Here is a 26,712-nt window from a genome sequence, read left to right as displayed (position 1 = left end):
ACCCCACAATGCTCTTCCCCCACCCACATCTTTGCTCAGTAAACCAATCAAATGTGAATGAGGTACGTATGTTGAGGGCAATACAAATTGATACCTCTTAGCCTAGCTTTACATGATGTAGTATTTGTGTATGATACTGCCTTCCCAGGCAATGTCAGGTAGTATATAAGTCTCCAGGCCAGATCAATCTTTAGATGTGTGGCAGCTCTGAAATAACTTACATGCTGACAAGTTTGTTTTAACACTACAGACAAGGGGTCAGGGGCAAATAGATGGTGACCGATACGTTGTGAAGCCTCCTAGGTGAACTGTAAAAGGATACATGGTAGAAAATATATGATTTGGGGTTGAGTAACAAAGTCATTCATGATGGTCTGAAAAATGACGTATTAATATGACAAATTATTTGCAGCACTGGAGAGTTTGTGGGGTATTTTAACTTATTATTGGAATGAAGTGGTAAGATTGGACAAAAAAGATTTGATCATTAGTAGGCACCTTAAGATATAACGGGCCCGATCCAGAAGATGAAAAATTATCTCTTCATAAAAAAACGTTGGAGAAAAAGTGAATTGGATTGGGTCCAGTCCAGTGTTTCTGCTGTCATTGTTGGAAGAAAAGAGGAAAATAGAACATAAGCCTTAATAAAAAAAAATGTGCCTGCCAAAACTAAATGTAATTTCAAACCCTTATAAGTTCAGCATTGCGCACATTGTTAAAATGGACCTACAGTATAAGAAATGGCTGTACACAGCCTTACTATCTTTGTAAACTTTCCCCTAGGGCTTAGACTGGCATCGTCCACCTGGTAATCAGCCTATAAGCATGTGTCTACAGTATATCCTGTTTGCATGCATCCTATGCCATGTTCCCTGATGGAAGCTCCAGGAAAGCTATTACAAAGAAATTGTATTTCTTAGATAAAGAATATTACTAGTATATATTGTGATACGTAGGCAGTTTATCTTTACAGTTAAAGAGGACCTACTAACAGCAGTCTCAATTTACATCAGTACATAGTAGATAATGTTGTACCCTGAAAATATTACTTTATTACCTTGAGCCACCCTCTTCACTTAATTAACTACCCCATCAGGTACATGCCTAGAGCCATGACTGTTTGACTGGAATTGTCCATTAGTATGCAGGTAGACCACAGGCATTTTACTTAAAGGACCCTCTGTCGTGAAAATATTAAAATGTAAAATACATGTAAACATATACAAATAAGAAATACATTTCTTTGTGAGTTAAATAAGCCATACATTACTTTTCTCCTATGTTGCTGTCACTTACAGTAAGTAGTAGAAATCTGACATTACCGACAGATTTTGGACTAGCCCATCTTCTCATGGGGGGTTCTCAGGGTTTTCTTTATTTTAAAAGCACTTAGTGAATGTCAGTTGCTCCGTCCAACTGCCAAAAAAAGTGTCCAGTGAGCACGAAGGCTGGCCAGCATCTTTATATAAATCTTTTTTAAGGAGTGTCTTTATCCTATATAATAAAACCCCTGTGTCTCTGCATCCTGTCGCTGTGTGTGTGTGTCCCTGCTTCCAGACCTGACAGTTTGCTGCCTGTGAACCTCATTGCATTGTGGGAAATAACAGCTTTTTCCAACTGCCATGCAAGCAACCTCTCCCTCTGTGCATATACTTCGGACAGCGGTGAGGAATGAGCAAGTGGGACGCGTATGTGCGCGCATTGCGGGTGGTAGCAGCCAAGGCCTATCGCCCGTTTTTTAACGAGTGGGCCTTTTTACTAGTAAAGAATAAAGCCCATGCTGAGAATCCCCCATGAAGAGATGGACTAACCCAAAACTTGTGGGTAATGTCAGATTTCTACTACCTACTGTAAGTGACAGCAACATAGGAGAAAAGTAATTTATGGCTCATTTTACTCAGGAAAAAATGTACTTCTTATTTGTATGTGTTTTGAATTGTAAGATTTTTGCGACAGTTCCTCTTTAACCACTTCAGCCTTCAGTGTTTTTTCACCTTATGCATCCGAGCAACTTTTACCTCCCATTCATTTGCCCATAACTTTATCACTACTTATCACAACAAAATGATCTATATCTTGTTTTTTCCGCCACCATTTAGGCTTTCTTTGGGTCATACATTTTGCTAAAAATTATTTTATTCTAAATGCATTTTAACTGAAAGAATAAGAAAAAAAATGGAAAAATATTATTTCTCAGTTTTCGGCCATTATAGTTTTCAAGTAATACATGCCACCATAATTAAAACCCACATATTTTATTTGCCCATTTGTCCCGGTTATTACACCATTTAATTATTTCCCTATCACAATGTATGGTGCCAATATTTTATTTGAAAATAAAGGTGCATTTTTTCAGTTTTGCTTCCATCACTATTTACAAGCTCATAATTTAAAAAATAGTAGTATACCCTCTTGACATGCATATTAAAAAAATTCAGACCCTAAGGTAACTAGTTGTTGTCTTTTTATTTTTTTTTTATTAAAAGTTTTATTTGGGTATTTTTGAGAGAGTGTGAGAAATAAGCAGTTACAGTAATTATAAATGTAAGTGTGGGTATGTTTATTAAAAAAAATGTATGTAGGTGTAATTTTACTATTTGTTCTCAAGATGGCCTCAGTGATTTTTTTTGTAGGCATCCTGTAAGTGTACTATTTATGCTTACAGGAAGTAAAGAGCGGATGTGTAACTTAGAACGATTGCAGCTTCTCATAGAAGCAAGTGATCATTCTAATGGGGACTGCGTTCCCATTCATTGATCTCTGGGCTAATGGGCGGCAGCGAGAAGCGTGTGGGAGTGTGCGTGATTGGCCGTGGTGGTGAGCGGCTGCAGGGGCAGCCTTTTCGATGTAGCAGCTACGTCCAAAAGGTTTAAGTAGTTAATCATATAGCATTTTAACAGAAGAAACACACAAATGGGACTAAGTGTGCCCTGTTTGCCAGCTTCTGATGATTTTTTGCTTAGGGTGATGATTGTGTAGGATTGTTTTGTGCCTATAGCCTCCTGAAATGTACGGTAAATCTACCCCTCGTGAACTGAATGAGTTGCAGCCTGAAATTAAAATGGATTTAATTGGGGTTTTAACATGTTTAATGGTTTAAACATTAATAAAAGTTTATTAATTATGAAATAAAATGTAATAAAAAAAAAAACTAAACTCTGAGACATTGTTTGCGTAGGACTTCGCCCTCCTCAGTTAGTACATGCTGGAAACACCTTTGACTGTAGTCAGAGCAGAAAGTCTTTTAAGACAAGTCTGTACCAGCTTTTCAATTCTGGATCCTGCATGTTATGCCCATTCCTTGCCCCTTAGTCTAAGGTCTCTTGTACAGTGAAACATAAATAATTATGCAACATACTATAACGTGCATTTGTATTTTCATTACTCCCTGTAGTCCAGTTAATGACTTTTTGAAGCTTAAAGAGGAACTATAACCAAAGATTGAACTTCATCCCAATCAGTAGCTGATACCCCCTTTCCCATGAGAAATCTATTACTTTTCTCGAACAGATCATCAGGGGGACTGTATGGCTGATATTCTGATGAAATCCCTCCCACAGTGTGATGTCAGCATCTAGGTCATGACAGTTTGCTGCCTGTGAACCAAGTTGCATTGTGGGAAATAACGTCTGTTTCCAACTGCCAAGCAACCAGTATCTCCCTCTGTGCATATGTATAACTATAAAAAAAACAACCGTTTAGCCTATTGCATTGTTAGGGGGAGTGGATAAACATAATCGCAGTTGGTGATGTCTAGTTTTTTTCTTGTCTACCAGTAGTAAAGATGATTACATGCAAGCTGATTGTGGATCAAACAACTTGAACAAATTACATGGCGAATATCAATCATTAACTGATCTCTCTTCTATTTACATCTCACTTTGCAATGAATTGATTTCTTTTTACCCCTTTTACCTAAAGTTTCTCTTTAAGTTACTAAATATAACGCCTAAAATCTTTTTATTATTTTCTTGAAAAGTTATTCAGTTTTAATGAGAATTCATCTTGTTGTGTAATCTCAGCACCATAATATAATGTTTTCTTTTCTGAGAAAAGTGAGCTGACTGTTACAGTCTGCAGGAATAAAAAAAAAGCAATTTCAGCATAATATTTAAACAAATATCTCAGAGCTAATGTTGCTGATATTTTAACGGGCCTCTTCCTTTATTAATGTGGACTCTCCTCTGTATAGATTTGAAATGAGATGCTCATTACCAAAGATATATTTAGCTGCTCTATCTTGGTTCCCAATTAATGTTGTCTAGAAATCTAGGGAGGTTTGGTTTTGTTTAGAGTCAGACAACTCTCTATGCCTAACCATGCTGCAATCTGTTTTGTAGGTTGACCTGAGTCATATATATGGAGACAGCCTGGAACGTCAGTACGCACTTCGACTGTTCAAAGATGGAAAGTTAAAATACCAGGTGTGCAAAATGAAACATGCGTTGCCTTTTGTAATTACGTGAACTGCTTGCTATGTAACTTTTGCATTGCACCTGTGTGCGTGTCATAAACATGTGAAACCGAACCAAATGAAAAAAAGAAATGTTCTAACCTAAAGTAAAACTTTCACTGAAAAATGCTACAAACGTGTCAGGGCTCCTTGGGGTCTCCCTTATCAGGGATATCCTGAGGTACTCCATATTGTGTCACCCTGATCAACAGGGCTATCCTAATTGCTTAAGGGTCCTGTCAGGATTATCCTGAGCTCTTAGAGGTCCTGTCTACCTGATTAAAGCTATCCTGATCTCCTAGAGGTCCTGTCTACCCAACCAGTGTAACTACTGCAATCCACTAAAAGACTGCTTTAAAGGAAATCTTAGAGAGAAACTCTGACCAAGAATTGAATTTTATCCCAATCAATAGCTGATACCCCCTTTTACATGAGAAATCTATTCCTTTTCACAAACAGGCCATCAGGGGGCGCTGTATGACTGATATTGTGGTGAAACCCCTCCCACAAGAAACTCTGAGGACCGTGGTACTCTGAGGACCGTGATACCTCAGGATATCCCTGATAAGGGAGACCCCAAGGAGCCCTGACACGTTTGTAGCATTTTTCAGTGAAAGTTTTACTTTAGGTTAGAACATTTCTTTTTTTCATTTGGTTCGGTTTCACATGTTTATGACACGCACACAGGTGCAATGCAAAAGTTACATAGCAAGCAGTTTCCTGTCTGTGAACCTTATTGCATTGTGGGAAATAGCTGTTTACAGCTGTTTCCAACTGCCAAAAAAGCATGCAGCAGCTACATCACCTGCCAACAGTAAGTGTGTCACCATGTAATAAATAAAAACAGGGAACACCAAGAGCCCCAATAGTGTAATTCGTACTGGACAAGGTGGCAATAAGTTTGTATTGCTAAGTACTCACAAGTCAGGGTCACCAGCAGGCAACCACTGTAAAGGCAGGTGGGGAGATTGTCCTGACCCCACTCAGGATTAAGAAGTCGCTCTCTGTAGACAGGAAGAAAGGGTAGCAACCCTCCACCAAGGGTGGACTCAAAATTGTATACAATGAACAGAGGCGCCAAAAGTATAAGATTAGATTAAATGAGCTTAAAAACCAACTTAAATGGCAAAATTGAAGGAGGAAGTGGTGGTCTTACCTCCCTCAAGCAGACACGACAACGACTGCGATTCAGACAGTCAAACACATTTATTGGGAACTCCAAAAAGAAATGCAACGCGTTTCGCAGGTTCAACCCCGCTTCATCAGGCAATATAGGGAGGAGTATCAAACTGAAAATGCCAGAGACCAAAGTATGAATACACTCGTACAATCACAAATGTGTTATTATATAATATTCAAAAATAGTGATTTCAATATAATAAACTGAGTTCAAATGCAAAACTATGGATTAAATATATAAGGTAAGCCCATGATTTAATTAATTTCAGAATAAATGTATCTTGGAAAAACACATATACATAGCCCAACATGGTAATGCATATGGTTCCCTCAATTAACTCAATAAATTGAGTTCAAATGCAAAACTATGGATTTTGTATATTCAGTATGTCACTAATAACACAATTCTCAGAATAAATGTATCTCGGAACAACCCATAGCCAAACATGGCAATGCAGAGAAATTGCAGCAAATGAGTGATTGTTTTAACTGACCTAATACAACATCCATGTGCTGCATATGGATTGAAGTAGTGGGTGTTTAATAGTGAATAATAGTGTATTCAGTATCAGGTATTTGTCCTGGATAAGGTGTGACTAAACTAAAGGTAATAAAGGTTTTGCTGGTATCACTCTAAGGATGTGTAAAGCATAATTATACAAACTAGGAGTCAAGATTCCAAAAGATGTAGCAAAGTGACTTACCAATCTGCACAAGGATTCAGGGATTCAGGCAGGCTGCCAGGTCGGGCTCTTCTGCGCTCCAAGGCCCGGAACTTCTGCGTCCCACGCCGGCGCTCTGACGTCATCGGACGTCCTCCGAGCTCTACTGCGCAGGCGCAGAACTACTGCGCATGCGCAGTAGAGCCCGGAGGACGTCCGATGACGTCAGCGCGCCGGCGTGGGACGCAGAAGTTCCGGGCCTTGTAGCGCAGAAGAGCCCGACCTGGCAGCCGGCCTGGCCAGGTCGGGTCGGCCACCGGAGACCACCGGGAGCCTGCGGAGCGGCGGCGAGGGCACCTCCTGCCTGCCACGGGCTGGAGGAAGCCCCAGGTAGGTGGAAATTGATTTTTAAGTTTTACCCACCCTCCCTGAACCTTTCCTTTAAGTGTACTTGAAATAACTTAATATTAGGTCAGATTCATAACTTTAAAATACAAACTTATCTCATGCCACTATACTGCAAAAATAAGGTGGCAGCAGTCTGTTCTTCTCTATGGCTGCAGATTAGTACTTGAAATGAGGGATGATTAAGGATGCAGAGTCAAATAACCCAGAAGAAGCAGTGGTAAAAGATTCAGACATAATGGTCATCAAAGACGTTAGTTTCTTTCCTATCAGTATAAGCACAGGATAGCAGCTCATACTATGCATATTGAGGTAAGCACGTCTGTATCCTAAAAAAAGGGGGGGATTAGAGAATGCAGATATATTGCATTATTTATCAAGCTATAATTTGAAGTAATTGTAAGCAACTTTAGGCACGAGTAGAGTAAACATGCCATCCAAACCTTGTGTGAAAAATGCCATGTTTAAAGCTCTGCAGTAAAAGTCACTAGGCCCTACCTGATTTGTGATTCAGTCCAGGAGTGAAGACATATTTGATTCCCTGTTGATTTTGCTCGTTTGCACCAAGAAATGACCTGTCTATAATTGTAATGGTATGTTTATTGTAGCTGTAACAGACAACAACAAAATAACCCTCAAAACCCCAGAGTTCCAAAGTTGGAGCTTGATGTGCATTGTAATGAGTGAAACAAGTATTTAAACCCCTATCAAAAGATTACTTAGTACTTGGCGGCAAAATCCTTGTTGGCAATCAAAGAGGCTAGATGTTTCTTGTAGTTGGCCACCAGGCTTGCAGATATTTCAGGAAGGATTTGGCCCACTCCTCTTTGCAGATCCTCCCTAAGGCCACATTCACACTTCATGGGCTTCTGTCTGCTTTTTTTCAGCACATCATTGTACAGATACATGTTGCTGAAAAAAAGCGGACAGAAGCGCACTGGTGTGAATGAGCCCTAAGTCAGTAAGGTTTCAAGGCTGATGTTTGGCAATTCAAACCTTCAGCTCACTCCTTCTATATGATTAAGATCTGGAGACTGGCTAGGCCACTCCAGGACATTCATGCAGAGGCGTATCTGGGTAATGTGGCGCCTATTGCAAACACTGAAATTGCCCCTTCCCCTCATTTTTCAGAAATACCTCTATCATATTACAATTAAGTAGCCTAAAAATAGAAATACATAGCCACATACTTCTAGATAAAAGAATCAAATAGTTTCATGCCTCCAGATAATTCATCAAGTAGTTACATGCTGCCCAACAAAAATATTAAGTAGTAACAAGCATCCAGACCAGATACAATAATTGAATAGTCACACACCTCCAGATAAAATATTTAAGCAGCCAGGCACCTCAGGATGAACAAACTGAAAAGCTAGGTGCGTCAAGATAAAATAATTAAGTAGCCAAGTACGCCCAAGTGATCCCCCAGTATTATATAGCAAGAGGTGTCCCCATTAACGCCCCCCAGTTTAGGTAGTGAGTGGTCTCCCCAAAATAGGCAGCCCCCAGTTTAGGCAGTGAGAGGTGTCCCCAGTGTAAATAGCCCCCCTCCCTAGGTAAGGTAGTGACAGATGCCCCCAGTGTAAAATGCACCCCCCCCCCCAGTTTCGGTAGTGACAGGTGCTGCCAGTGTAAGTAGCTCCCCCCCCCCCAGTTTAGGTAGTGACAGGTGCCCCCCAGTTTAGGTAGCGATGGACCCACCCAGTTTAGATATTGACAGGGACCCCCTCCCCAGTTTAAGTAGCGACAGGACCCCCTCAGTTTAGGTAGCAGCAGGAACCACCCCCAGTTTAGGTAGACACAGGGACCCCTCCAGTTTAGGTAGTGACAGGTGCCCCCCAGTTTAGGTAGTAACAGGGACCCCATTGCCAGTTTAGGTAGTGGCAGGGATCACCCCAGTTTAGGTAAAGACAGGGACCCTCCAGTTTAGTGAGAGAGGTGCTCCCAGTTTAGATAGTGAAAGGGACCCCCCAGTTTAGGTAAAGACAGGGACCCCCCAAGTTTGACAGGGACCCCCTCTCAGTTTAGGTAGTGACAGGTGCCCCCCAGTTTAGGTAGTGACAGCCCCCCGCCCCCAACTTTAGGTAGCAATGGACCTCCCCAGTTTAGGTAGTGACAGGGACCCCCTCCCCAGTTTACGATCTTTAGTGTACGACCTTTAGGTACTAACAGGGACCCACCAGTTTAGGTAAAGACAGGGAAACCTCCTAACTCACAGTGCTGACAGAGCTCAGATCAGCACTGCCAGTCTGCTGTGTCCACTGTATCCGCTGCCTCCATCATGTAACAGGCAGCGTCACTCAGACCTCTAATAAGTGGCGACCGAAGTCTGAAGAAGGCGCATGGTACCCCCTGTGGACACAGCACTGCGTATGTCGAAGTGACTAATGACGTCACTTCCGCATGTGCAGTGTGGTGTCCGCAAAGTATGCACCCGCTTCTGACTGGTCATCAGCTGATTGGAGGTCTGAGTGACGCTGCCTGCCTGTTACATGAGTTATGCAGCGGAGGCGGGACACAGCAGGCAGACACAAGGAGGCAGCAGTGGTAGCACAGGCCAGGGGAAGGCATGGTGTCCATGGGTGCTTTGGCACCCATGGCACAAGCCATGCATGCACCCCTAAAGATTTACCTCTGCATTCATGTGCTTCTTCTTGAGCCACTCCTTTATTGAATTGGCCATTTTGGGGAGTCATCTTCATGCTGGAAGACCTATTTATGACCAATCTTCAGTGTTCTACCTGAGGGTTGAAGTTCTTATCCACAACTTGAAGGTTCATTGATGCCTCAATGCAGTATCCCGCAATTGTCCTGAACCCTTACATGAAAAACAGCAGAAAAGCAATCTGATTCCAGTTTCATACTTGACTAGATACAGTCAGTATTTCACTCCCTCCCAACAGGGCTGTGCAAGTTGTTTCCAAAGAGCTCTCTTTTGGTATCCTCTGACCACAGCACTTTCTCCCAATTCCTTTTTTTACTGGCAAACTTAAGACAAACCTTTGCATGTACCTTCTTGAGTTGGAAGACTTTCTGCGTACTGGAAGATTTCAATTCATTATGGCATATTGTGTTACCAATGGTGTTCTTGGGGACTGCCTTTAGATTGTTAACAAGCTTCACCCATGTATTTGTGGGCTCATCATCCACACCCCATAAGGCAAGATGTTGAATGATGGTCAATTTATATTTATTCAATTTCTAAATAGTTGCACCAACAATTGTCACCTTCTAACCAAGCTTCTTGCTCATGGTCTTGAAGCCAAACCAGCATTGTGCAAGTGTACAATCTTATCCCGTGTGTCCTTCAACAGCTTTTTGTTTTCGCACATAGTGATGAAGATGTTGTAATGGAAGGAACTGATTCTATGGACAGGTGTGCTTTATGCACATAATGAATTGAGATCAGGAATCTCTGTAATTGATTGACTGTAATCTGTGTGCCACATGGGTATGTAACCGATCTGCGGGATCAGATCTGTCTGGGTTGTGTGTGTATATATATATACACACACTGAAACCATATAATCATTCCATCCATCTACAGTATATACACACGTACACCTACTACCTTTCATCACCCTACCCTGTCTGCATACCTTCAATGAATACACTGTGGCCCATATGCAATTCACTTTTTCACCTGAGTTTTCACCTAGGAGATAATTTTTCATCTTCTATTTAAAATAACTTTCCAGCACTTTTCAACTAAAAAAGTACCAAAACGTAAATGAAAAAGTACTATCAAAATTATTTTGAATATTTTCTTGCTTTCTGATGGCTTAAAATGGATTTTATCGACAATTTTAAAAATATCACCTAGGAGAAAACTCAGGTGAAAAAGTGAATTGCATATGGGCCTAAGTGTGGTGTGAGGAAGGTTAAAAATTGTAAAGCTTTTTCATCTCACAGCAGACCAGTTGGAAGAGTTGGTTGGGGATCAGGTAATCTGTGCTCGTAGGGAGAGACTGTCTGGTGCTTTTCCCGGTTGCTAGCTGGGCTACCTTGTGGTTGATGATTGGATAGGGGTCAGTGGTGTAGTCAGTGGATAGCACTCTCACTTTGCAGCACTAGGGTCCCCAGTTTAAATCTGGAACACTGTCTCTGTGGAGTTTGTATGTTCTTCCCATGTCCCTTTGAGTTTCCTCTGGGCACTCTGGTTTCTCTGCACATCCAAAAAACACGCAGATAAACGAATTAGCTTCTCCCATATTTGGCCATATACTATGGTAGATATAAGACTAATGTAGGGATTACATTGTGAGCTTCTCTGAGGAACAGTTCATTACGAGACTATGACAAGACATGACGAGACTATATATATGTACTATATGGGCAGCACGGTGGCATAGTGGCTTGCAGCGCTGGGTCCTTGGTTAGAATCCCAGTCGGGGCACTATCTGCACAGAGTTTGTATGTTCTCCCCATGTCTGTGTGGGTTTTCTCCGGGCACTCTGGATTCCTCCCACATCCCAAGAAAATACAGATAAGTTAATTGGCTTCCCCTTAAATTGGCCCTAGACTATGATGCATGCACTACCTGATACATACATAGACATATGACTATGGAAGGGATTAGACTGTGAGCACCTTTGAGGGACAGTTAGTGACAAGACAATGTACAGTGCTATGGAAGATGTTGGCACTATATACTATAATAATAAGTACTCTGCAAAGAGCTGCAAAAGATGTCAGCACTATATAAATACTGAATAATTAAAAAGGGTGGATGAGTTTGGGCAGTGACTGATCTGTCCAATAAAATGTAAATGCTGCAAAAGTTTCAATATCCTTTTAACAGACAAAGAAACCTCAAGACCCAGACAGGTTCTTTCAATGGACCCTATCCAATTCACTTTTTCTCCTACATTTTCTCCTGGGTTATATCTTCACATTATAAATAAAATGCCTTTTAACTACTTTGGCCTTTTGGACGTATAATATATGTCCAAGAGGCCACATGTGCGCTCTTGCGCGCTCCAGCCGCCGATCACGCGTTGGCAACCGCACTCCCGGGCTGTGGTTCGTTAGCCAGGGAATCAATGAATCGGGACATGGTGCCCGATCATTGATCCCTTTCCCTGGCAGAAAAGCAACGGCCTTGCTCTTTATGCCTCTTACGCCCCTCCTATGTCCCTCTAAGCGTACATGTTACGCTTAGAGTGACGTAATGTAAACAAGTTCAATGTTGCCATCTTGTGGCCAAATAGTAAAACTACATCTATATTTAAAAAATAAAATAAACACATATTTACATAAAAAAATTACTATTTACATCCCACCCTCCCAAATATACACAAATAAAATGTTTAATAAAAAAAAAAATAAAACATTAAAATAATAAAAAAACTTAAATATTTACCTAAGGGTCTAAACTTTTTAAATATCCATGTAAAGATGAAATATTTATATATTTTTTTAATTATAAGCTTGTAAATAGTGATGGATGCAAAACGGAAAAAATGCACTTTTATTTCCAAATAAAATATTGTCGCCATACAATGTGATAGGGACATAATTTAAACGGTGTAATACCCGGGACTATTAGGGTTTTAATTATGGAGGCATGTATTATTTTAAAACTATAATGGCCAAAAACTGAGAAATAATGAATTTTTTTCCATTTTTTTCTTATTCTTCCTGTTAAAATGCATTTACAGTAAAGTAGCTCTTAGCAAAATGTACCACCCAAAGAAAGCCTAATTGGTGGTGGAAAAAACAAGATATAGATCAGTTCATTGTGATAAGTAGTGATAAAGTTATAGGCAAATGAATGGGAGGTGAAAATTGCTTGGATGCATAAAGTGAAACACGACTGAGGGCTGAAGTGGTTAACCCATTCGCGTTCCGTCGTTTTCACTTGAGAAATGTTCACCTCCCATTCATTAGCCTATAACTTTATCACTAATTATCACAATGAACTGATCTATATCTTGTTTTTTCCGCCACGAATTAGGCTTTCTTTAGGAGGTACATTTTGCTAAGAGCCACTTTACTGTAAATGCATTTTAACAGGAAGAATAAGAAAAAAATGGAAAAAAATCATTATTTCTCAGTTTTCAGCCATTATAGTTTTAAAATAATACATGCCTCCATAATTAAAACTCACGTATTGTATTTGCCCATATGTCCCGGTTATTACACCGTTAAAATTATGTCCCTATCACAATGTATGGCGACAATATTTTATTTGGAAATAAAGGTGCATTTTTTCCGTTTTGCATCTATCACTATTTACAAGTTTAAAATAAAAAAATATATAGAAATATTTCATCTTTATATCAATATTTAAAAAGTTTAGGCCCTTAGGTAAATATTTACATGTTTTGTTTTGTTTTTTATTGTAATTTTTTTTTTTTTCATATTAAACATTTTATTTGGGTAGTTTTGGGAGGGTGGGATGTAAACAATTGGTTTATAATGTAAATCTGTGTTGATTTTTATTTTTTTTTACTTTTAGTTGTAGTATTACTTTTTGGCCACAAGATGGCGGACATGAGTTTGTTTACATAACGTCACTCTAAGCGTAACACACGCTTAGAGAGACGCATGGGGGGGGGGGGTAACAGCCAGAAAAGGCGCAGCTTCCGAGAGAAGCTGTCGCTTTTTCAGCGGGGGAGAGGAATCAGTGATCGGGCACCATAGCCCGATTCACTGATTGCCTGGCTAACGAACCGCGGGCCGGGAGCGCATGTGCATGCGCGCGATCGGCCGCGGGAGCGCGCGGTAGCGCGCATGGTTCCTGGACGTAGTTTCTACGTCCAGGAACTAAAACAGGTTAAAGAGACACTGAAGCGAAAAATAAAATTATGATATAATGATTTGTATGTGTAGTACAGCTAGAAATAAAACGTTATGAGCAGAGACATAAATCTAATTGTTTCCAGTACAGGAAGAGTTAAGAAACTTCAGTTGTTATCTCTATGCAAAAAAGCCATTAAGCTCCACGACTTTCAAAGTCGCAGAGAGGTCTGTCTTCTGAAGTTTATTATCTCAGCTGTCAGTCAAGGATTTTCTTTTTCTCTGCCAGAGGACAGTTCAATAGTTCACAAGACTGCTCTGTAAAAACATGTAGAATGCTGAGTAGTGTGGAAACTGCAGATATTAAAGAATGATGTAATGTTATAAAAAAAACACTATATAACTGAAAATAAAAATATGAGAATATTTTCTTTGCTACTAATCTTCTAGTAATTACTACCCTACCAATTCATTATATCATTTTTTTCCGCTTCAGTGTCTCTTTAAGCAACCGACAAGCAAGAAAATAGTCAGAACAATTTCAACAGTACATTTTCACCTAATTTTTGGTACTTTTTCAATTGCAGAGTGATTAACAGTTACTATAAACAGAAGATGAGAAATTATCTCCTAGGGAAAAAAAACTTAGGATAAAAAGAGAATTAGATCAGGCCCAATGTATCTATTGCAAGATGAACAGGTGTGCAATGCACAAAACTTGGCACATTGCTAATTAATGGAAATGTACTATTTTATCAATTAAACAACTGGAAGGCAGAAGTGAACCGTGGCTTTAGTGATTGCCTTTTTTACACAATACAACAAAGTTACCCATGATCAATAAAGCCATGATCCATTTTACAAGATTTCAAAGGGCAACTGCTAAGGGCATTGTTTACTAGAGTCAGAATCGGTGCTACAGGTTAGGTAAAGGAGGCAATTACACCAAGTCCCCCGAGCGCTGCCAGGCCTCTCCATGCTGCTCCAGCTGTGCTTCCGGTCTTCATCTCTGCTGCCCACATCTTCTTCAGACATGCATGCTATGGTGTAATAACATGTGCTGGGTCACTGAGATGATGCAGGCAGCAAGGATTAAACAGGAAGCATGGATGGAGCAGCGCTCTGTGACATGTGAGTTGCAGTCCTTACACAAATCGTGCAGGGGCTACAGGGAGCAGTCAGGGGAGAACATGTGTGGGAGGGGGTCCGGCAGGATTTGGGGCCTGGCAGTGCTCGGGAGAGAAATTTGCTGGTGGGTGAGTGGGCCCCAGTTTACCATTGTCTTAGGGCCCCATTGGGTCCTGAATGGCCCTGACTAGAGTGGCAGCTGTTAGCAACAATTTCTGTACTTCATCCACAGCTGTCTTGTAAAAATAATCCACATTAAAGGGAACCTGAGGTGAGAGACATACAGAGGCTGACAAATTTATTTCCATTTAAATAATGCTCATTGTCTGGCTGTCCTGCTGATACATTACCTCTAATACTTTTAGCCATAGACCCTAAACAAGCATGCATATCAGATTTTTCTGACAAACATCTGACAAGTTTAGCTGCATGCTTGCTTACAATGAATGAGCTCTGCCATCGGCTTTGGCAGAGCTCATTAATTTTGGGGGCATTGCGATTAGCTTTGGGAGAGTCTCTTCCCATTCGCCAATCGTGGAGGGACCTGCAGGGCGCGCGTTTGCGCACATGACGGAGCGCGATTGTGCATAGGGCTGCAAACAAAACAAGTACGCCTATCTACTCCCCTGAGCCCCAGGTAAAGTTCTGCGGGGAGTAGATAAGCGTAGCAAGGGTCCCCAAGTGTTAATCAGATTGTTAAGGTGCAATAAGCACACAGGTTCTCTAGGTGGCAGCAAAGCACCCAAACAAAAAACCACATAGGACAAACGTCTCAAGCACACAAAAAAAAACCCACTGGGACTATTATGGATACTCTGTGGTTGGATTAATGAAGGTAACATTAATGGTAAATATGAAAGCATAATGGGAAAAAGCTAAATAAAGAAAAAAAAAAGTTGTTCAGGGAATGGTTTCAGTAGTACTGTATATTTAAGAAATGAAGTGCTGTGTTTTTGTGATGACTCAACAACTTTTGCCTAAGTTTCATATGTAACATAGAGCTAAAACAGTACTATTCTTCATGGGTCTGTTTGCACTTCAGATAATAAATGGAGATATGTATCCACCAACAGTGGTCGAAGCTCCAGTTTACATGATCTACCCAGAAAGTGTCCCCAAAGAGAAGCAGCTTGCAATGGGACAGGAGGTGTTCGGACTTCTACCTGGATTGATGATGTATGCTACCCTCTGGCTCCGTGAGCACAATCGGGTGTGTGATATCTTGAAGAAGGAACATCCTACATGGGATGACGAGCAGCTCTTTCAGACCACAAGGCTTATTCTGATTGGTAAGCAACTACACATGATGGGTTTTATTTAATAATGCCAGGGAAACCAGTGTTCCACTGCAATGAATGCTGCATTTACATCTTAGTAGCGTATAGGCACACTTGCAATGCATAAAAAGATACGTGTTGCCATCCGCGACAGCGTCCTGCACCAGCGGGAACGCGTGCAAAGGTACCCATGGCGGCCCGCCGACTCCGAGTCCGCAAAAAAACGAAACTAGCTGGCGGCGGGGGACCGGAGGAGCCGTGACTGACTGCGAGGGTACAGGATGGCTGAAGGGGGCTGGTAGATGCCCCAGGTAAGTTAAATAAGCTAAACTCATTTTTTTTTAGTTAAGGTTCACTTTAAATCCAATCAGGGAAGAACACGATCAGCACACCCGTTGGGGAAAGAACTAGCCCAATGCGGTGTGACCACTATTAGACCACACTGTATCATCCTGTAGTGTACTCCCTAAGATATAAACAAAAGCCGTTCATAGCGTAACTCCATAAGAACAATAAGGCTTTATTTTAAAATTCCACTCACATACCCATCATGCTCCCCCATTGCCTCTCGATCAGGCACAGACACAGTCTTTTTCCTCAGCATCTCGCACATGCTGGTGCATGGGCTCCTCCACATGTGGTGTTATTTACTTCCTAGTCATCTAGTCTCACTTTGTGTTTATGTTTTTATTTATATATGTGTTTCACAATCAAAGTTTTTATTTATATTTTACGTTTTTTTAAAAAAAAGCAGAACTGAACTCTTGCTCAGGAGACACGAAAAACGCAGAGAAATCCACCCTGTGGGTGTTTATAGAGAACAGCTTGTCTAATTCTCCCTCATCTGCAAGTAATGAGCCAGTGTACTTTGAGAAGTCAGCTCTCTGCCGAATCTGCCAAGCTCTGCGCTAATATGTAAACACAGGAGGTTAACCCATTCTTTGCTCAAACCTACAAGGAAGCAACCACTCTGCAGCATCTCTGTAGGAGCTCTATAAGCTGTAACAAGGAAATATTTTTCTTTCAAGGTTATTATGCTGTTACTTATCATTTAGAGCAGGGGGTCCTAAGTCCTAATTTCAGGTCTGCTTTAACCTAACTATTGTATACAGTAAATTGTGTAGACTATCACCTTCTCTCAGATGGAATTTTTTAGTCAGAGATTTAGTCCTAAGCTTAAGTTCAAAATCTTATCTCTATCATTGTCAGTCACTGTCTTAAGGCCCGTATACACACTTGACTGAAGTTGGCTGAGGTGTCCAAAAACGACCTCCTCAGCCGATAATCAGGCGTGTGTACTGTTCAGTAGATCCGCCGAGTGTGGGTCGGTCGCGGGTCCTTCGCTGGTCGGCAGGTGCTGTACACATGCCTGATTATCGGCTGAGGCAGTCATTACCGGTGGATCTACTCAAGCCCAGCCATGCTGATCCCATTGTTTACACCGCTCCTCGCCCCTCTGTTGTCCAACACCCCCCCCGCATAACAACACAGTGCGTCATCAGCTACACAGCTGACACGCAAGTGTAAAGTCCAGCTCAGTGATGACACCCAAGGGGATCAGCTCCTGATCCAAGACTGGCAAGATCCGTCAAAGATGCAGTGTGCACCTTAATGTTGCTATTGTAGACTAAGGCCAATTTTTTGAGGGAGTACCAATTCACTTAATTGTATGTGTTTGGGATGTGGGAGAAAACCAGTGTACCCGAAGGAAACTCATAAAAGGACATAGAAACTCTGTGCAGAGAGTGTCCTGGCTCAGATTTAATATGGTGTTCATATCCCATTGTTTATCAATCAGGAAGTTGACTGGAACAATCTGTTGCCTAAAGGAGTACCAGTGTCTGCCGGCCCTTAGAAGTCTACTATATGATTAAATTGTTGATATGTCTTTTTTATGTCAATAAGTTTTGATTGTTTTAAACAATACAAAGGAATAAATAACAGCATACTCACATTATTCACATGTGTCATTGACATATAGGTACCAAGAATCATCTGACAGTTACAATTGGGTATGTTGAAACTTTAAATTGAGAGTTAACCAACATAAACAATTAAACAGTCATTAACAAATGACAATAAAGAGGTAGTACAGTTTTACTCATTTTCCCATCATCTGCTATTTTAATGTGATGGGATAAAGGGTAGATACAGAACCTTTACATTGACAGTGGGAGGGGAAGAGGGAGGGCCCAAGGGAGGTTACATTTGGAAAATGTCTTCAGGAACTTCAGTAACTCTTTTTTTTATACGTAGGTCTTGAGGGTATATTACTGTTATTTTAGTAGATAAAGGCTTACAACTGATGGGACACAAACAAAAATCAAAACAGAAGAAATATACATTTATTTCCACATAATATATTTCAACCATACATTATACTAGGAACATAATTTAAATGTTGTGATAGCCGGGACTAATGGGCAAATAAAATGGGTGGGTTTATTTTATTTTGAAAATATAGGGGATGGAATTGGAGAAATAGTGTATTTTTTCTTATTGGTGAATCAAAGTTATTGGTGAATCAATAGGAGGAGCGCAGACAGGGGAAAATTGTTTCCGTCCTGAAGGTGAAAACACCTGTGGGCTGAAGTGGTTAAAACAAGGATTGGTGGAGATTTACTTATTAGTGATAGTAATTGTCTAGGGCTGAAAAATTGTGGCTTCTAGTTGGCGATTAACTGAGCTCTAGTTTATTGTATCCCCCAGTAAAGGTTTTTTTTTTGGGGGGGGAGGGGTTGTTGACGTTAATCCTATTGTTTTCTAAGTTATTGTATCTTGTTTATTAAGAGTGGTAAAGAAGGGATCTCTGTGGAAGCCTAATTTGTTAATAATTGGAAATCAGCGCAGATGATGTGTGTGATTATTCTTCTTTTAAAGAGGGATTTTGTCTAGGCCCACTAAAAAGAGATCCAAGTGAGGGTCAGGGAGGCAGGTTTTTCGGCAAATGACCAAAATGATTTGAAATATTAAGGCACAGAAGGAGTGAGTTTTGGGACATGTCCACATGAGGTGGTAAGGGGTGCCTTGCTGAGTGCAGTTCTTCCAGTACAGGGGAGAGTGGGAAGTTGAGAAAATTCCCTAGGCTCTAGGACAAATGTACAATTTACAGTTTGAGTGATGTTTCAATGTGTTTGGAGCAATGTGACAGTTTCCTTAGATCATTAGGGGCTTTCATAAATAGCTTAATGGGTAATGATTCTCCTGTTTCTGTAGACCAGAATCTAGAGAATCTTTCTACCGGGGAAGGATTTTTGGATACCAGACAGTGACACCAAGTTGAAATGCCTCATTTCAGTGGAAAGTGCATTTTGAGGATGGAAATTATTGACGTAGGAAGTTTATGAGGTGATAGATTTTTTGTTTCCAGCCAATGAAGCAGCTGAGAATATTGATACCAGGTCTATACTACACCTGAGAAGGTTCAGGCTAGTGTTTCTAATAGGATGAGTTTTTCTTCCATCAGTAGATCTTGGACATTAATAATGTCTAGAGCATTCCATTGTTTGTAATTAAAATTGGGAATGATCAAGCTTAGTGTAGAAATAGGGATATTTGTTGTGCCTATTTCTTTTTTTTGGCAAGGAACTGTTTAAGAAAATAGCCCAGGCTTGAAAGATGGCTTGGATGGGGGGGGGGGGGGGGGGGGATTTAAGGGGGCCGTGGCTGAGATTTAGTATGCGGAGAGCTATGAGATTTCTTAAGGAGGTTGGTCGGACTAGTTTTGTTTCAATCTCTAGCCAGGGTTTGGGAGAAAAGGGAAGCCACCAATTTATAGGGCCCGTTTCCACTGGCGCGGAAACCGTGCCAAATCCGCAGAGTTTACCCGCAGGCAAATCGCGTGGGGAAACTCTGCCATAGGAATGAATAGCGCTGCCGGCCGAATCGCTTGCGCTAGCGATTCAGCCGGCATCTTCATCTGAAATGGTGCAGGACGCTGCGAATCCCATAGCCGTGCATGGAACAGCTGATGGGATTCGTCTGCGTACCCGCAGATCCGGAAGTGCGGCACAAGTGGAAGACACAATCGGCACAAGTGGAAACGGGCCCTTAGACATATCTAATAGGCATAATAGGCGTGCTTGTTGGTATCTTAGGACTAAGCGATTTGAGTCCTATGGGAAAAAAATGCTATAGACATTTTATTGTTATTGTTAAGATCAGGGAGGCCATAACCTCCTAGTTTGACAAGAATGTGTAAGGTGGAAAAAGCTATACCGTGCTTCTCTTTGCCCATAGAAAATTAGATAAGGTTTTCTTTGTTAAAGAACTCTTTGGGTACAGTCTGGAAAATATATAGATGTTTAGGTAATACCTGCATCTTGTATGCAGCTATTCTCCCCAAAAGGGAAAGTTCAAATTTACTTATATGTGAAAACTTTATGCCCATAATTTCTAGAAGAGGGAGGAAGTTGAGTTGATATAGTTGGGTAGGATTAAAATTCCCAAGTATGGACTTTTGCCTTTGGCCCATGGGAAGGGAAATGAGTTAGAGATTGGGGCCCATATGCAATTCACTGTTTCTCCTGAGTTTTCCCCTAGGAGATCATTATTCATCTTCTGTTTAAAATAACTTTTCAGCACTTTGCAGTTTAAAAAGTACCAAAAAGTAGATGAAAAAGTACTATAAAAATTATTTTTAGTATTTTCAAGGTTGCAAATTTTTTATAAAGCATTTCATTGATGAGGTTTGCAAATATGACCTAGGAGAAAACTCAGGAGAAAAAGTGAATTGCACATGGGCCCTGATGCTTTATGCAGGGGGTAGGAAAAACCCCATCAGCAAGGATTTAGTTTCATTTATTTTATAAAATGAAACTCCTTGAAGCGAATACCAAACTGCTGCTAATGAAGTTATTGGTTCTGATATAGCTAGCAAGACCTCATCAGCGAATAGACTGATGACATTGGTTGTGTCTCCTATATTTATACCTTCAGTATTAAGCCCAATACACATGCTCAACAGCAGTCTTTTATGCAGCACAATTATCAAACCACTTTTGTTGTGAAACAAGTTTAACAACCAAAAAAAAGTTGCTTGCCATTGTTCACTCAACTGATAAGACTGATAAGACGTCAATCCAAAAGTTGGAAGGGTCAGTTTAGGGGCTAAGATGTGTTTGAAGGTCTTATAGTATTCATTCATGAAGCCATATGGGCCTGGAGCTTTATTCGCTTTAGAGTTCAAGATAATTATGGTTACTTCATTAATCTATTGGGCTGTTTAAAGCGGAATATAACGCAGCATTTCAACTTTGCTCTAAAACATTATTTACAGCATATTATATGCAACCAGCATTTTTTTTTACTAGACCAGCATTGGAACTGTTACACACAGAGCTTTAAAGTTCCGTGGAGAGAAATGCAGACGCATCCGAAGTTTAGATAGATACATTTAAGTAAACACAATGTAACAAGTGAGGAATGTGACACACACTCTCTGACTGTGCAGGAGCTCCTGGACACAGAGAGAGAGTGAGTCACATTCCACACTTGTTACATTGTGTTTACTTAAATGTATCTATCTAAACTTCGGATGCTTCTGCATTTCTCTCCACGGAACTTTAAAGCTCTGTGTGTAACAGTTCCAATGCTGGTCTGGTAAAAAAAATGCTGGTTGCATATAATATGCTGTAAATAATGTTTTAGAGCAAAGTTGAAATGCTGGGTTATATTCCGCTTTAAAGGACTTACGAGGTGAAAAACTGTAATAAAGATCAATACCTGTGTGCATTCTTGTTCTATGGGGGACATCATCCGCGCCCTCCCTTCCATTCTGCGTTGTTTCTGTAACAGTGTTCAGCCCCAGGTCGCATCCCGACCCCACACCACGGATCCGGCTAACTTTCCCCGCATAAAATGGCCACCAGGATTGATGTGGCTGCGCTGTCCGCATGGACACGAGTGCGGATGCGCAGCTTTAGTGCCTCCTCCGCTGCCATTGGAGGAGGCCCTAAAGCTGCGTGTTCGCACTCGCGTCTATGCGAACTGCGCAGCCGCGGCAATCCTGGCGGACATCTTATGCGGGGAAAGTTAGCCCGACCCATATTGTGGGGTCGGGATGCGACCTGGGGCTGAACACTGTCAGGCCCGGTTCACGTTTTGAGCAAAGCAGATCTGGTGAGCGAATCCGATCTCCACTTCACCGGATCCGGATGTCTCTGACTGTACACACTGCCAAATGGAAAGTGAAAACGGACCTGATCAACGATCGATCGGATCAGTTTTCCGTCAGTTTGCCGTTATATACATACCTAATGCTGTTTTGAAGCCGGCGGTAGAGGCTTCCTCTTCTTCCGCTGTGACTACACGGAAGACGGAAGCCTCTACCACCAGCTTCAAAAGAGCATTAGATATGTATTTTACCCTACCTCAGCCACCCGCCTGGCTGCTGCACCCTCCCTCACCCTCCTTCCGCTCAGGTTTGCGTCCCCCCATCCCCTTATCCCACGTGGAACGGTCCGTTTCTTCACTAGTGTGGAGAAATGTTCCGTTTTCCATTGCCCCAATGCTGCAGCATTTTTTGTCTGGTTCTGTTCCGCTGGGCAGAGCGATATAGAAAATTAAGGCCTGCAGCATTTTTTTAGGTCTGGGGAACAGAAAGCACGGAACGTCTATGGATGCATGTGAATGGATCCATAGGTAAACATTGGATCCTTTCACATCCGTTCTGTTTGTACAGTAAGGCTTCTTGCACACCAAGACGTTGCATTAGGTGCCACGTTAGGTTGCATAACGTGCACCTAACACAATGTATGGTGCTGCAAGAGCCGACGGTAGAGTGAGCCGCGTTAGGCGGCTCGATTCCTATAATGTCTCCCAGAGTGGCGCTGATTGGCCAGCGGGACCACGTGATGCGGAGCGAGACACTCCGCATCACGTGGTCCCGCCGGCCAATCAGCGCCCGCCAGTGCAGTGAATATTAAGTAGCCATGTGCGCGGCTACTGTAGCTGGCTCTCCCCGCCTCCTCTCCGCCCCCCACTGCGCATGTGCAAACAGTCTAACGCGGCTATAGCCGCTCCAACGCCGTAGCATGCTGCACTTTGCGCAGAACGTGCAGCGTTACATGTAACGCAACGTGGGCTGTGTGAACAGCCCACTTGTGTTACATTGCTGTGCGTTGGGGGAGCGTTACAGGCGCACTAACGTGCGCCTGTAACGTCTTGGTGTGTAAGCAGCCTAAACGTTCCGGTTACGTTCCGCAAAAAAACGCTAATGTGAACCGGGCCTAACAGAAACAGCGCAAAATGGAAGGGAGGGCGCGGATGACGTCCCCCATAGAGCACACAGAATGCACACAGGTATTGATCTATATTACAGTTTTTCACCTCGTCTTTTAAGGAAGTAAGTTGTTCAGGAGCAGATATTTCACTTGATAATTTCTCCTTTAGTAATATTTACGAAGGAGTAATTGATTGCTATTTTCACAGATCAGTGATTTTGTTTTAAATTCTATTTCCTAAGCACAGGTGCAGGCTGCCTAGAATCCCCCCCCCCTCCCCACTGGAAGGCCAGCGCTGTAGAAGCTGGGACAATGCTGGTCACCTGCTGCTCCCCTGCTGCCACCGCTTTACCTCTTGTGCTCCCTGCCCCCTCCTTCAGAAAGTCCCGATCCTACCACTCCACTTCACACTGCAGATAAGTGGTGATCTGCAATGAGGATTCAGCAATTCACTTCCTGTATACAGCGCCGTTAATGGGCACTACTCGCTGCCTCCTCATTGTAGGTCACCGCTGATCTGTGGTGTGTAGTACGCTGCTGAACAGTGGAGCAGGGGGATCCTGACTTTCTGAAGAAGGGGGCCTGGGAGCAGAGGAGGTAAAACAGCGGCAGGGGGATCTGGCTATATACAGGGGCATCTGACTATGAACACCGGTTATACAGTATACACTGGCTATATACAAGGGGGATCTGGCTATTTACACTGGCTATATACAGGGGGATATGACTATATACACTAGCTATATACAAGGGGGTCTGGCTATATACACTGGCTGTACACAAGGGGATCTGGCTATATACTCCGGCTATATACAAGGGGATCTGGCTATATACACTGGCTGTACACAAGGGGATCTGGCTATATACTCTGGCTATATACAAGGGGATCTGGCTATATTCACTGGCTGTACACAAGGGGATCTGGCTATATACTCTGGCTATATACAAGGGGCATCTGGCTAGACACTGGCTATATACAAGGGGGACCTGGCTATATACAAGGAGGATCTGGCTATATATACTGAATGGGGGGATCATCTAGCTATATACTATAATGGGGATCATGTGGTGAGGTATCCTTAATGTGGAGTCATACAGCTAGCTATACTGTAAATTTGGGGGGTGAGGTGTCATCTGGCTACCTGTGCTATAAATGGGGGGTCATCTAGTCACCTATGCTAAAGGGGGGGGTTGTAATTTGGCTACCTATAATAAATGGGGGTTATCTGGCTACCTAATCGCTGCCACATCATATATTTTGGCGAAACACTGCTGCATTGTGTCTATTTTGTAGGGAAACACTTTGGATCGTGTGTATTTTGTGGGCAAATTTTATCAGGGAGGAATTGAATCCCCCATACATTGCGCACGGTTTTTAACCCATCAGCAGCTTCAATAGAGTCATCTCATTTGACATAAGTGCACTGCTTTTGACCTCAGTTGGCAGAACAAATTGTGCTGTAAATTCTTTGAATGCTTTAATCTCTCTCTACTAGCAGAAAATATAGAACCTTAAAAGTCCTCTGTTATTGTCTCAGACTGCCCCCTAGTGACAAGTGGCCATAAATACACATTACAGCAGTACTACTAATTAGAAGCAAAAGAAATGTAAATAATTGCTAAAATAAAGTAAATTGACTGCTACAGGATTAATAGATTTCACAATGATATCCATTAAAAATCTATTGAACTGCAGCGTTCCACTGTTTCACACAGTGCAACGATATGGGCCGTCGACATATCGCTGCTATTCCACCGTATCTGATCGATTATAATTTACCATCTGGTCTGATCTAAATTTAGATGGATTTTTGCCACAAATCGATCAAAACTGTGATTGATGCGGCTTGTTGATTCATAGATAATGGGCAGATTTGACTGGAGTGAAAAATCAATGCCTGTATGGAGAGATTTAGCAGCCGGCAGCAGACTTGCCTTCATTTGTACAATTTGTAGCAACAATCAGCAGTTGACAATGGAGAAAACAAGTCCTAAAGATTCAAGTGTTGTTATCTTCTCTGCTTAACTGATTACACAATGTTTTTCATTCATTTTTTAATATCTATGCTTATAGCTTTTGTTTTTTTTTCATGCAGGAGAGACCATAAAGATTGTAATTGAAGATTATGTTCAGCATCTCAGTGGATATTTCTTGAAATTAAAATTTGACCCAGAATTACTATTTGGAGTACAATTTCAATACCGTAACCGGATTGCTGTGGAGTTTAATCAGTTGTATCACTGGCATCCTCTTATGCCTGACAGCTTTTTCATTAAGGGACAGGAATACAACTACAGCAGTTTTATTTACAATAATTCAATGCTAACAGACTATGGAGTTGAAGCACTTGTGGGTTCCTTCTCAAAGCAAATAGCAGGAAAGGTAAGCAGTGATCCACAAGGTATTCTGAGACGTACTGTATATTCTGGCGTATAAGACTACTTTTTAACCCTTGAAAATCATCTGAAAAGTCAGGGGTTGTCTTATACGTCGGGTGTCATTGATGCCGGTTGATACGTCCTATCCTATTACCGCCTCTCAGATCTTGCTGCTGAGGACTGTAGTGAAGCAGCGCAGGTGCACATGTGCGAGATCTGAGAGGCAGAGAAGGAGGTAAATAAGATACAAGGGTGGGCCAGAAGGATGAAAGAGGCGTGTTTTATGGGCACAGCGCGATCTATTCTTCCATACCGCTCTGATAAACAGGAAGACAGGGAGAGCTGACCAATGCGCTTAGGCCTCGTTTACACTTCATCAGTTGCTGTCATTTATACCTGAAAGAAAACTGATTTTCAAAGTAATGCCCATGTTTTCCTATGGCACCTTTCACACTTAAAGCGGACCTAAACCAAACATTTTTTTAATTAAAAATATTTAGTTGCACTACTCTGACACATACAAAGATAATTAACACTCCTTCAAACCTATGAGCATTTCAGTGCATGCTTTTCACCCTTCTCTTTTCATAGCTAGGATTATACTGGGGGCAGCCATTAGCAATTCCTCCATTGTCAGACACCATCTACTCCACCAGTTTGCCGGAAAAATTCCGGCAATTTGAAAGGAAGGGAGGGGTTCCTCCAATAAATGTAACATATTTTATATTTGTCATCATGCAGCTGAAAAAAGGCTGCTATTTATTATTATAATTTAGAAAATAGATTTTATTTCTGAAATCTTGTATTTTTAATTTGGGTCTACTTTAAAGAGAAACTCTGACCAAGAATTGAACTTTATCCCAATCAGTAGCTGATACCCCCTTTTACATGAGAAATCTATCCTTTTCACAAACAGACCATCAGGGGGCGCTGTATGACTGATATTGTGGTGAAACCCCTCCCACAAGAAACTCTGAGGACCGTGGTACTCCTGGCAGTTTCCGGTCTGTGAACCTTGTTGCATTGTGGGAAATAGCTATTTACAGCTGTTTCCAACTGCCAAAAAAGCATGCAGCAGTTACATCACCTGCCAACAGTAAAAATGTCACCATGTAATAAATGTCAGAATGCAAATCAGGGATTTAAAAGACTTTACAATGAGCAAACACTGACTAAATCATTTATACATAATTATTGTAAAAATGAAGCACTTTTTTTATTACATTATTTTCACTGGAGTTCCTCTTTAACGCGTTTTAACTGAA

General features: G+C 41.5%; 1 protein-coding gene across 2 annotated transcripts in view; it reads left to right on the top strand.

Moving 5' to 3' along the window:
- The window catches only part of PTGS1 (prostaglandin-endoperoxide synthase 1), a 156,659-nt gene that overhangs the window by 88,451 nt on the left and 41,496 nt on the right, over positions 1–26,712 (top strand). For both annotated transcript variants that reach the window (XM_068249717.1, XM_068249716.1), the window contains 3 exons: positions 4,341–4,424; positions 15,611–15,857; positions 25,165–25,451. In XM_068249717.1, coding sequence (XP_068105818.1) covers positions 4,341–4,424; positions 15,611–15,857; positions 25,165–25,451 — 618 coding nt within the window. The remainder of the gene's footprint in view (positions 1–4,340; positions 4,425–15,610; positions 15,858–25,164; positions 25,452–26,712) is intronic.

This window comes from Hyperolius riggenbachi, chromosome 8 (genome assembly GCF_040937935.1).
Source record: "Hyperolius riggenbachi isolate aHypRig1 chromosome 8, aHypRig1.pri, whole genome shotgun sequence".
NCBI classification, from domain to species: domain Eukaryota; kingdom Metazoa; phylum Chordata; class Amphibia; order Anura; family Hyperoliidae; genus Hyperolius; species Hyperolius riggenbachi.
This window is presented reverse-complemented; position numbering and strand designations above follow the sequence as displayed.